Source organism: Pongo abelii, chromosome 11 (assembly GCF_028885655.2).
Source record: "Pongo abelii isolate AG06213 chromosome 11, NHGRI_mPonAbe1-v2.0_pri, whole genome shotgun sequence".
In the NCBI taxonomy this organism is placed as follows: Eukaryota; Metazoa; Chordata; class Mammalia; order Primates; family Hominidae; genus Pongo; species Pongo abelii.
This window is the reverse complement of record NC_071996.2, coordinates 71561436-71574960: the sequence shown is the minus strand read 5'-3', so window position 1 is coordinate 71574960 and position 13525 is coordinate 71561436. Positions and strand designations below refer to the sequence as shown.

The window sequence follows — 13525 nt, the reverse complement described above, 5'->3', positions numbered from 1 at the left end:
TAAAGTGAGAAGAATCAATCTACCCAATTTCAAGACATATTATATAGCTAATGCAGTCAAGGCTGTGTGGCATTGACGAGGTTAGATATATAGATCAATGGAACAGAATGGAGAACTCAGAAATAGACCCACACAAACATGTCCAAATGATATTTGACAAAAGTGGAAAAACAATTCAGTGGGGGAAAGATAAGCTTTTTATCAAATCGTTGTGGAGCAGTTGGACATCCATAGGCAAAAAAATGAAATTACACAAAAATTAGCTCAAATGAATCATGGACTTATATGTAACAAATAAAACTAAACATTTAGAAAAATATGGAAGAGACCATTTTCATGTTCTAGGGCTGGACAGAGCATGTAGATGACACCAAAAGCACAATTCATAAAGGGAAAATTTGATAAATTGGACTACAATAAAGTTAAAAACTTTGTAAAAGATCCTGTTAAGAGAATGAAAAGACAAGCTACTGACTGGGAGAACATATTTACAACTTATATATCCAAAAAAGGACTAGGATCCAGAATATATAAAAAATTCTCAAAACTCAGTGTTAGAATAACAGTAGCAAATTTCAGTTCAAAGATGGGAAAAAGACATGACTGAGGATATAAGATGGCAAATGAGCACATGAAATATGTTAAACAACATCAATAGAGAAATGCAAATTAAATCAAAATGAGATATTACTATAGACTTATCGGAATGGCTAAAATTAAAAATAGTGATAACCCTAAATGTTGATGAAGACGTGGAAGAACTGGATCACTCATACAATCACTCATGCCACTCAAACCATGTCATAGCTATCCTGGAAAACAGTCTGGTAATTTAAAAAAATCTAAACACTCAGCTACCATATGACTCAGCATTTCTACTCTTGGGGATTTATTCTAGAGAAATGAAAACTTATGCTCACATAAAAACCTATACACAAATGTTGATAGCTGCTTAATTTGTAATAGATGAAAATTGGAAACAGCCCAGATATCCTCCAAAGGATTGAGTGGTCAAACAAACTGTGATCCATCTATCTATATTATATAGAATCCTCCTTAATAAATAGGAATGAACTGTTAATATTGAAACTTGAAAGAATTATGCTAAGTGGAAAAAAGCCAACCCCAAAAGGTTCTACACTGTATGATTCCATTTATATAACATTCTTGAAATGACAAAATTATAGCAAAAGAAAACAGACTGGTTGCAGCTGGGGCTAAGGAGGATATGGGGATTGGACAGAAGCATGTGGAGGTATAAAAGGACAATATGAGGGAGACTTGAGATGATGAGAATGTTCTGATCTTGGTTATATCAGTGTCAGTATCCTGGGTGTGATATTGTACTACAGTTTTGCAAGATATTTGCAAGATATGGCTTTAGTAAATCTGTAAGCTTGATGTGTAAATTGAATGACAAAACAAGGTAAAATGAAAAAAAAAAAAGGTAAAAAGTTTCCAAAACACGGTAAAAAGAAACAAAAAAGCAAAATAAGTCCTCATATCATAATAATTTGTAAAACATCTCTATCTTTTTTCCTCTAATGTCATCTCTCTCCCTTCTTTGCTATTCAACAAATGAGTCTTTGTTATTCAACAAATGGGGAATCTTAATTCGTTCAAGTAGATTCATGTCCATTTTTGCTGTTAAAAAGAATGCCATTCTGTGGTCCAAATCACCTGCACACTTTATAGAATCCTTCCTGGGGTTTTATGATGACAAGTGTTCCCACCACTCAGGCAATAAAGACCTTGGTGTGCAGTCAAGGGAGCAAAGCCAGGCCTGCTTTTTTCCTTCCTGTCAGTTTTTCTGATAGGCTTTTTCTGTTGTTCCAGAAATAGTATCAAGTTCTCTAAAGCCTTAATCACCTCTTCTTCCCAGAATAAAATAAAAATGAGTTCACCACTCATTTCAGAGACACCTCAGGAGTGAAGAGAGTGATAAACTGCATATATCTTTATCTGCACCATCCAGCGGTGATAGAATTCTCTTGACCTTTGTTCCAGAAAATCCCAGAGCTGGGCCAGTGCCCAACACCCTTAATCTGCATATATTTGTAAACCGGCATTTTTAATGACAGTCGCTTCATCACTTCTGCTTAAAGTGCTTGTAGAATAAAGACACCACAGGAAATTTAAAGTTATTTATTATTTATCATTTTAATTGTCACTTAAGTATACATATTTATGGGATATAGTGTGATGTTTTGATGCATGTATACAATGTGTAATGATCAAATCGAATAATTAGCATTTCCATCACCTAAGACATTTATCATGTCGTTGTGGTGAGGACATTCAAAATCCTCTCTTCTAGCTCTTTTGAAATAGTCAATGTATTATTGTTAACCATAGTCACTTACTATGCAATGTAGTACCAGAACTTATTCCTGAACACTAACTTTGTACCTGTTGACCAACCTCTCCCCATCCCTCCCCCTCCACTGCTCTTCCCAGCCTCTCTTAACTGCTATTCTCTAAGTAAAATGTTTGGACAAATGCTTATAGTTTTCTGGTCTTGGACACCCCAAAACAAACTGAAAATGAAGACAATTGACTCATGTATACCTTAGAAAGCTTTTACTTATAATAATATAGTATACTCTCTATTCAGAGATATTTAGCTTTTATAAGAGCCTCTGATTGTGGATACTCATCGATAGGTTTATGATTTTCTAGTTCTTGTTCATCTCAGGGTTCTTCTTAGTCATCACGAAAGACTGGGAATGTGGTGAGCACAAGAGACCTTAGCTGGTTTTGAGGTTGTCAGAAGGGTTGACCACAGCAGTTATTTCCCTTCCTAATTAGTATTTTGAAAGTCAAACAAAATCAAGAAACATTTATTGATTTCAGGCAGAGTGACCAAGCAGTGTAAGCCCAGCCCTTGACCTTGAGTAGCTTGCAATCTACTAGCAAGACAAGCATAAATGTACTCAATATAAATATATTCAATAAAGATATTGACTAATAGTGCAGTTTATTCTGTATTAAATGAATTATATTGCAATGCTTGACCTGAGTTCAATAGAGAAAAAAAAATCAAGCTCAAGCCACAAAAAGAAGGCTGACAGCAGAAAGGATGTGGGTTGAAGAACCCATGCTAAAGAGGCTGCTTGCTGATTTTCTAAAGTCGACTCTATACCATTTAACTTGTCCCTGAAGATCATAACAGCCATCAACCAATATGTTAATTTTCTAATTATGGAATGCCTTCATTCCTAAAAGCAATTTCAGAATTTTTTTTCCTCCACTCCCTGGCACTGCCAATCCCAAGCCCTGTGCAGCAACATGGTAGTGCTGCTGGGAAAAATGCCAAAGTATTTTTCTTTGCTATTTTTCTTCTTGTTATTTCCCATAAGTGTCTTTGGCTTCAACCTTAGAAATTGTCCTGGTGAATGAAGCTTAGGCTGTAGTCAGCAAAAAGACAGGGCTAATAAAATGCTTTTCTCTCCCATGGGAAGATAACAGGCACATTTTTCAGTGTCACTCTGAGACAGAGAAGTTGAAAAGCTGGCTTGCATTCCTAGAAGAGGTAACAGTAAGCCTCCTGATTTATAGCACACATCGTTCTATCAGTTTCTTTTCAGACAGCCTGTCTGGCTTTTGAAAGTCTTTCTTACCTGTGATTGCTCTATCACTGCATGATGAGTATGCATGAAAGAGACTAAAGTGGACCAAGCCCTGGACTGCCATTTAGGGTACCCTGGCTTCCAACAACTGCTAATTATTTCATTGTCCTAGCATCTCTGCCTATAAAAATGAAGGGGATATGCATATTTTCTGTGATTGGTACCATGAGGTCTATTTAGAAATTTGGTTGGATTTATTATAATTTTGCATAGATAAAATGTCTTACTCATGTCTAATAGAAATATACTATATATAGTATATTTGTTATATATTATATGTATATTTAAAATATATATATTTTTAAATCCCTCTATATCCACAAATGTAATCTCTGGTGGCTTGATCCTACTTGCAAGTCTGAACATTCTTTTCCCTCTTTTGAAGGTTGCTGAACATTGAGAGTGAAATGATCAAATTTGCCAGTTACTATGCTGGAATTGCTGTCGCAGTACTTATCACAGGATATATTCAAGTTAGTAGCTCCTCCATATAATTTATAGATCAATATCTGACCTCAAAGACATTACAATGAGATGCAATGTGTTGCCACCCTTTAAGCTAATCAGAAGCCCTAAGAACTACAGTCTGTTTCCAGAGGACATGAGAGAATGGAGAGGGATTCTTCTCTCAGGTGGAAACTTAGGAGGATACAAGTGGCTGTCCAGAGAGATGGGTAATAGACTTGTAGTTATAATGTCCTGTCCTTCCCCTGCCTTTCCCTACTTCATCCTCTCTTCTATATCCAGGAATGGACATTTGCAGGTGTGTTTGTAGGGGGCAGTTGAGTAGCTTGAAGAAAGTGGGGCAGGGGGAGATAGAGAAAAGCAAAATTTACTTTCTTTTTCTCACACTGCTAAAGTCTCAACAAACTGCATTCCAATCCAAATTCTGAAAGGCTGAATCTAGAGCATATTTCAGATTTAAGTGATGGAAGGGCTTGGAGGTATTTAACCCTTATTAAGAAAGAAAAATATTTTATCTTTTGCCTTCTTTTGTAGAAAAATAATGAATTCCTTCCCATTCATTCAAGAATTCCAGGCAGTGCTGTTTGTAAAGAGAAATGAATCATTTTTTTCCCATTTAGGCATTGGGAATTTTAATAACAGGCTTTTTTTTTTAGTTAGGGAAAATCTATCAGCAGATTAGATTTGTGCTGATGTCATAATTTTTGTTTTACATTTCTTGAAAATTATTGCCTGAAAACTATGCATGACTGCTTCTAGGCAGGTCTTTCAGGAGGGAAATTCACTCAGAAATGGCATTAAAAATAGTTATTTAAGAACAATAATGCCTTATTTTTGGTGCTGTGAGCCTTCTTTTACACATGAGGAAAGTGAAGCTCTGTAGGGTAAAGTCCAGAAGACATGGGCCTGCTTAAGTGTCAGAGCTGGATTCAAACCCAAACCTCAGGCTACCCTGCCGAAGGTTCTGTTTACCTCCACTTTTAGCAGCAGATGACAGAGCTCACATCTTAGTTCCCAAGAAGAGGCATTTTCTGAATTACTTTTCCCCTTTTCTCAACTGCTGTATTGAAAGTACTTTCTTTTGAAAAAAGAAGAAATTAACAAATATTTCAAACATTGCAATGCTAAACATTCCTTTGTCCATTTCCAGATATGCTTTTGGGTCATTGCTGCCGCTCGTCAGATACAGAAAATGAGAAAATTTTACTTTAGGCAAATAATGAGAATGGAAATAGGGTGGTTTGACTGCAATTCAGTGGGGGAGCTGAATACAAGATTCTCTGAGTAAGTAGCTGGTAAAACAGTATTTTAGTGTGTGATTTTTGCATCATAAAACTCTTGTTTCTAAATTAAATAACAATTTAAAAATATTTTCAGTTTTCCTATGTTTCATCTCTTAAATTGGGCTTTCATAGGTGATATGGCTTTTTCATAGGTAATACACTGTCAGATACGGACATTAAAAATTGAAAGCCAAGGTACTACAATTTGGTGTGTAGACCTTAATTAAAATATTAGAAATGAAATATTATAGAAGACAGTTAAAAAGGTTATTTAGCTGTCCAGGTGTAACTGGATTTAAATCCAGTTTACACCTAATTTAGGTCATTAACAGCCACCCAGGAATTCTAAATGAGAGGAATTAGAATTGGTTGAACCCTATTGAACTGAATTGAGGTCCCCTGAAAGACGGTCACTCCACAGTGTAGATAAAGCACACTGAAATTCAGGACCCCTGGCTTCTAGCATTTACTCTGCTCCTTACTGTGACCTCGAACAGTTATCTAACCTTGCCAGAACACAATGGCCTAATATCTGGGTGATGTCTTAGGTTTTTTCTTGCTGTTTAGTTCCAAGCTCCATTCACTCCATCTGGACAAGAGATTAAGGAAATGTTCTCAGGAATATGAATTTAATATAATTATATTCAATCAATATTCTGGAGCAATTACCTTGCACTTGTGCTCTTGAGGAACTAACAGCCTAGTAGGGGAAATAAGAAATGCAAGCAAATAATCAGAACTAACACATATTAATTTTTTATTATATGATAGGCGCTGTTCTATAGGCTTTACATATATTCACTACTTTAATCCTCATTACTACCCATTGGGGTAGGTTCTATTATTGTTCTTATTTTACAGACAAGAAAATTGAGCCACAAAAAGGTTAAGTAACTTGCCCAACAAGAGTTTGTATTCAAATTCCTGGTCTGGCTCCAGAATCTGCACTCTTCACCACTACTCTATACTGCCTATAAGCAGAATGCAATAATTTCACATACATACAAATGCACAAGGATTAATTACAGTGTTATGGAAACACAGGGAGAAAGGTGTTACTTCTTCTTGGGGGATTATACAAGATTGATGCACAAGGAGGTATGTGACTAGAACCTTGAGGCTGAAAGGATTCAGCAGGCATGAAGAAAGAAAAGCTTTGCAAGACAGAGCAAGGATATTAGCTATGTAAAAGAAAAAGACAAATAAGATGGTTTCCAAAAGCCTTAATCAACACTGAGTACCAGCTGGGAAACCTAGATTAAGAACAAAATTGGTTGGCTATGAGGAAAGAGGCTTGATAACATCCCAAGGTGCAGCAAATTTTCCAAGATTTGAGAGGATGTTAATGCTATCCAAGGGTGATGGGGATAGAGAGATGGGAATGTTTAAAAGGGAAAGACAGACTTTCAGCAAGATATTTGAATGATCAAATTCAGTTTTAGTGACCAAAATCTTTCTGGTTTCTAGTGATATTAATAAAATCAATGATGCCATAGCTGACCAAATGGCCCTTTTCATTCAGCGCATGACCTCGACCATCTGTGGTTTCCTGTTGGGATTTTTCAGGGGTTGGAAACTGACCTTGGTTATTATTTCTGTCAGCCCTCTCATTGGGATTGGAGCAGCCACCATTGGTCTGGTAAGAATGTCTTTTTGTATCTCTCCATGGGAAGACATTTGCCTTCATAAACAGCCAAAAATGTGAAGCTTGAGTCCCTTTTCCTGAGTATAGTTAGCAACATAATTATCACTATTTTCATGTAGTTTGTTAGATTACTCCCCAGTGTCAAATGACATTTCATCGAATAGGGATTAATGATGTTTTAATAGGTAAATATTGTTTTATTAACAGCAATTACATTTATTGAGCATTCACTGTTTCTCTAGGCACTACTAGGAGCTTAATATTCATTATCTCTAATCCTTACAATAATCTTGTAAAGTGAGCACTAACATCATTTTAAATATAAGAAACTAGGCTCAGAAAGGTAAGGGGATTTTTCTGGGACTGCACAGCTGGCAGAATAGGATTCAAGTCTAAGGGGCTGTGACTCCAAACCCCACTCACTCTCCAATATGCCTATTGTTCTCCATGTCCTCCCAAGCTTGGGCGCTTCCGTGAAATGACACAACAGACAAAGAGCATTAACAAGCACATAAGAAGGATTTCTGCAATCACAACTGTGTTCTCCATTTCATCTTATCTTTCAGATAACCTCTTTCAGAGAGAGGTGATCTGACCCATTCCAAGAGTTATCCCAGTCACTGTCTCGGTTCCCCAGGTATTGAGGCCTAGACAACATATAGGAACAGGAATTTTGGGTCACATCAGCTAAAAACACTCCCAAGGACTGAGAAATTATCATTAGAGCAGCCACATTAGATAGCACGTTATGGAATCAGTCATACTAAAAATTTGCTATAAATGAGGATAGAATTTAACTGAAAAACTGCATACACACTCACACATCATTGAGCAATAGGTACCAATTTCCTATTGCTCAATAGCAAAATATTCTCACAGTCCACTGACTACATGACTCAAACATTTCCCAGATAAAATAGAAAATGATTTAAAGTGACAATAGCAAAGAGCTCACTCCATTTCATTAGGTCACCACTTGGCTCTACCGCTAACAGGTTGTGTGACTCAGGAAAAATCCATTTAACCCATGAAAACCTCAATTTCCTTGTCTTTAAAATAGGGATAATACCTCCCAAAAACATTATGATGATTCAGGGAATAATCCACGTTATGCATTTAAGCAGTGTCGGGCACAGAATCAATTGCTAAAGAGAGATGTATATGTTTTTCAATCCACTATATCATTCAAGTTTTATGGCAGTCTTTCCTACTAACCGCTTTCCAACTATACTCCAGGGAACCCTCAACTTCCACAGAAGAGCTTCAGGGGTTTTGCAAACATTTTGTTCATTTTTTTCTGTATACACTAATCTCTTTCTTCAAACCTGTGATAAAGTAATATACACACTCACGTGGATCATAGGCCACATTTCAACATGTTGGAAGTTAACACATAGCCCAGTTCACTTGGTTTTAAACAGATCTAACGCTTAGTTTCTCTAGTCATCTCAGTACCCATTTCCAGCTTCTCATAAACACGTCACTGATTTAGAATGTTGTAGGTCTGCACATGTCTTGTCTTGCTTCCAAGTCTGTGTATGTTTGTCCTTATACAACAAACTTCTACAAGCAACTATACAACAAACTATACAAGAAACTTCACTAGGCTCAAATGTAAATTTTAATGTTAATAAAAACAGCTTCCAGTCTTGGTAACACAGTGAGATCCCATCTCTACGAAAAAAAAAAAAAAATTTTAAATAGCCAGGCATGGTGGCATGTGCCTATAGTCTCAGATACCCAGGAGGCTGAGGCCAGTGAAATGCTTGAGTCCAGGAGTTTGAGGCTGCAGTGAGCTAGGATCATGCCACTGCATTCCAGCCTGGGCAACAGAACAAGAACCCGTCTCTTTAAAAAAAAAAAAAAAGCCTCACTTTCCTTACTGTTACATGTTTAATTCACATGTTTTATAAAATGTACACTGATGAAATATATTGTTTTTAAAAACTACTATGAATACTTACTTAACTTACATCTTAGAATTCCATCTAAGATTTTGATAAGAGTTTTGCTGCTAAAAGTTTGGAAAAACTACTGGAAGATAAACTCCCTTAATCTGGGTATTATATATATTTTTATATTTCTGAGCTAGTTGATCTTCTGCAATATGTGTTTTTTCCTCTTCTTATTTATTAATCTATGCCAGGGGTTTCTTTGGGGGTTCATTTTGACTAGGACTCAATCCAAGTCAGTTTTAGAAAAAGTAATGTGTCTACTGTTAAGTACAGATGTCTTTTCATTTCCTTTTGTAAAAATCAAAACTACATAGTTGAGCATCTCCAACTGACTGAAAAATGGACTTTCTTTTCTGGAATCATCTGGAATCATCTTTCAACATCATGCCTATACTTTATATGTTATATGCCATATATTATACCCAATCATGATATCTGCATGTGTCTCTGGCGTTTGTCTATAAATTATGCAATGGCCATTGGCTGATAGCAATGAACTATGACATGGTCTAACTTAACACTTTATTAGTATAATGACTGAAACACTTTAGTCTTACAGAATGTCCTATTTGGAACTTATTCTTTGAGGAAGTTCTTACTTTTAGTAGGGTCATTTTGATGTATCAACAACCAGACAACTCTGGATGAAGCTTACCATAGACCAAATTTGGACCAGATTTCTTCCTCCTGTCAATGATATTACAGTGAGAATCTAATATTGTATGAAACCCATGCCACATGTTAAATGAATCTGAATGACAGACTGACTTACCTAATTTCTTGGACTTCACATTTTCTTTTCTTCTTTTTGATTTTTAGAGTGTGTCCAAGTTTACGGACTATGAGCTGAAGGCCTATGCCAAAGCAGGGGTGGTAGCTGATGAAGTCATTTCATCAATGAGAACAGTGGCTGCATTTGGTGGTGAGAAAAGAGAGGTTGAAAGGTTGGTTAATTGGAATCTGATTCTTTCCTTAATTTCATCAATCAGTGTAGTACCCTGAGTCTCTCAGTTTGTGCAAAGCGGCAGACCCACCTTGGTCTGTGGCCCCCAGAGGAAGTACTTGTTCAAGAGGGAGCTAAGCGAGTAATTTAGGTTGGTCAGAGCACTATAAGAAGTCCCAAGCCTTTAGCAGTATGTTTTTAAAGATGTTGCAGTTGGCAATTTTTAGAAAGCCAACTTAGGGTAGATATTTATTTCAAACTCTGATGGTATGTATGCATAAATATTATACCTCATATCAGTCTATAATGCTGTTTGCTGTCATTAAAGAAAAGCCTACATGAGACATTACAACTGATACCACAGAAATACAGAAGATCATAAGAGACTACTAAAAACAAACGCCAACAAATTGGATGACCTAGAAGAAATGGATAAATTCCTAGAAAAATACAACCTGCCAAGGTTGAATCACAGAGAAATAAAGAGAAATAAATCTGAACATACCAATAATGAGTAAGGAGATTGGATCAGTAATAAAAAGTCTTCCATGAAAGAAAAGCCCAGGACCTGATTGCTTCATTGCTGAATTTTACCAGACATTTAAAGAAAAACTAGTACCAGTCCTCCTCAAATTCTTCCATAAAATTAAAGAGGAGGGAATACTTCACACTCATTTTACAAGGCCAATATTACCTTGATACCAAAGCCAGAAAAGGATACTACAAGAAAATCAAAGGCCAATATCCATGATAAACATGGGTGTGAAAATGCTCAACAAAAATACTAGTAAACCAAATTGAATAGCACATTAAAAGAATCATTCACCATGATCAAGTGAGATTTATCCCTAGGGTGTAAGGATGGTTCAACATAGGCATGTCAATAAATGTAATATACCACATTAACAGAATGAAAGACAAAAACCATATGGTTATCTCAATAGATGCTGAAAAAGCTTTTAACAAAATTCAACATCCTTTCCTGACAGAAACTCTCAACAAATTAGGTATAAAAAGAATGTACCTTAATACAATAAAGGTCACATATGACAAGCCCACAGCTAAATCATACTCAAGGGTGAGAATTTGAAAGCTTTTCCCCCTAAGATCAGGAACAAGACAAAAATACCCATTCTTGCCACTTCTTAGCAACCACAAAAGACCTTGAATAGCAAAAATCCTGAACAAGAAGAACAAAGCTGGAGGCATCACGTTACCTGATCTCAAAATCTACTACAAAGTAGTAGATCATTATTAGATTATTTGATTACTATAGTAATCAAAACAGCATGGTACTGGCATAGAAACAGACACATAGACCAGTGAAAAAGAATGGAGAGCCCAGAAAGAAGTCCATGCATTTATAGTCCATTGGTTTTCAATAAAGAGGCCAACAACACACCATGAGGAAAGGGCAGTCTCTTCAATAAACAATGTTGGGGAAACTGGATATCCACATGCAGAAGAATGAAATTTGATCCTTACCTCACACTATACACAAATACCAACTCAAAATGGATTAAAGTTTTAAATGTAGGATATAAAACTGAAAAACTACTAGAAGAAAGCATAGGGAAGAAGCTCTATGACATTTGTCTAGGCAATGATTTTTTTGACACAACCCCCAAAGGACAGGTAACAAAAGCAAAAATTTATAGAATGAGAGAAAATATTTGTAACCCATACATCTGATAAGGGGTTAATATCCAATACATATAAGAAACACAAACAACTCAATGACAAAAAAACAACCTGATTAAAAAATGGTCAAAAGACCTGAATAGACATTTCTCAAAAGAAAACATACAAATAGAAACATACAAAAAGAAACATACAACAGGTAAGTGAAAAGAGGTCACACATCACTAATCATCAAGGAAACACAAGTCAAAACCACAATGAGATATCATGTTATACCTGTAAGAATGGCCATTATAAAAAGAAGAAAGATATCAAGTGTTGGCAAGTATATGGGGAAAATGAAACCCTGTTACACGGATCGCTTTTGGTGGGAAAGTAAATCAGTACAGCCAAAGAGTATGGAGATTCATCAAAAAATGGAAAATAGAACTACCATATGATCCAGCATCCCCACTACTGGGTATATATCCAAAGGAAATGAAATCACTATGTCAAGAGATATCTGTACTCTTATATTCACTGCAACATTATTCACAATAGCCAAGGTATGGAATCAACCTAAGCACCCGTCAACAGACAAGTGAATGAAGAAAATATGGTGTGTGTAAATTTACATGCCACGTTCAATAGAATACTATTCAGCCTTTAAAAAGAACAAAATACTGTTATTTGCAGCAACATGATGAACCTGGAGGACATTATGTTAAGTGAAATAAGCCAGGCACAGAAAAATACCCCGTGATCTCACTGACAGAGTTGAACTCCCAGAAGCAGAGAGCAGAACAGTGATTACCAGGTGCTTTGAGTGGGGAGGGGGCAGGCGAGAACTGGGGAGACGTTGGTCAAAGGATTCAAAATTTCAGTTAAACGGGTAGTTTGAGATATTTTAAAAATAATGACTTATTAATTATCTAATTGTAGTTGTTTTAATTTAGTTCATGGTGATCTAAAAGAAACCCTTCCTTATTCACACTTAAGAGGCAGTTTATAAATTCAAGAAATGTTAACATCGTGACTATGGTTAATAATAGTGCATTGTGTACTTGAAAATTGCTAAGAATAGATTTTTAAGTGTTCTCATCACACACACACACACACACACAATATAAGTATGTGAGGTAATGCATGTTAATTATCTTGATTTAGCCATTCCACAATTTATACATACTTCAAACCATCATGTTGTATACCATAAATACATGTAACTTTTGTCAATTAAAAAATAATAAAGAAATGCCAGCATGATTCAAAATGCTATTTCACACATTTTTATTGAACACCTTTTTAATTAAACACATTTTATTCAGGTACTGTGCTACATGTTCTTTATAAAGTCTGATAAGATTTCTATTCAGTCAAACAGGCTGGGCACAGTGGCTCATACCCGTAATCCCAGCACTTTGGAAAGCCAAGGCAGGTGGATTGCTTGAGGCCAGGAGTTTGAGACAAGCCTGGGCAACATGGCAAAACCTCATCTCTACAAAAAAATACAAAAATTAACCAGACTTGGTGGTGTACACCTGTACTCCCAGCTACTTGGGAGGCTGAGGTGGGAGGATCACCTGATTCTGGGGAGGATGAGGTTACAGTGAGCTGTGATCATGCTACTGCACTCCAGCCTGAATGACAGAGTGAGACCCTGTCTCAAAAAACAAATTAGTGTTGAAAAGTTATAGAGCATTATTCTAGAGATTAACTCCCAGTGAAAAGAAAAACCCAAATGGCCAAAATAATACAGTTGTCTAAAATGTAATTTTGTTTATTCTTTAATTTATCTGGTATTTATTGAGTACTTACTACGTGCCATGCTTTGATTTTTATAAAATAGCTACCAACTGAATAGCAAATCTTACTTTATGTGTTGTAGATTTGGTAAGATGGTGTTATTCTCAGTTGCTACCAAATCCATCAAGTAAAAAAGAGAATAGGATTTACAACCTTTTATTATCCTCTTTTCCCCACTT

The 13525-nt window shown here is 36.1% G+C and overlaps 1 protein-coding gene across 1 annotated transcript in view; it reads left to right on the top strand.

The window, feature by feature from the left end:
- ABCB11 (ATP binding cassette subfamily B member 11) overlaps window positions 1-13525 on the top strand; it is a 183684-nt gene that overhangs the window by 104792 nt on the left and 65367 nt on the right. Inside the window, exons 7-10 of the mRNA XM_054549455.2 lie at window positions 4015-4102; window positions 5245-5378; window positions 6845-7016; window positions 9797-9921. Coding sequence (XP_054405430.2) covers window positions 4015-4102; window positions 5245-5378; window positions 6845-7016; window positions 9797-9921 — 519 coding nt within the window. The remainder of the gene's footprint in view (window positions 1-4014; window positions 4103-5244; window positions 5379-6844; window positions 7017-9796; window positions 9922-13525) is intronic.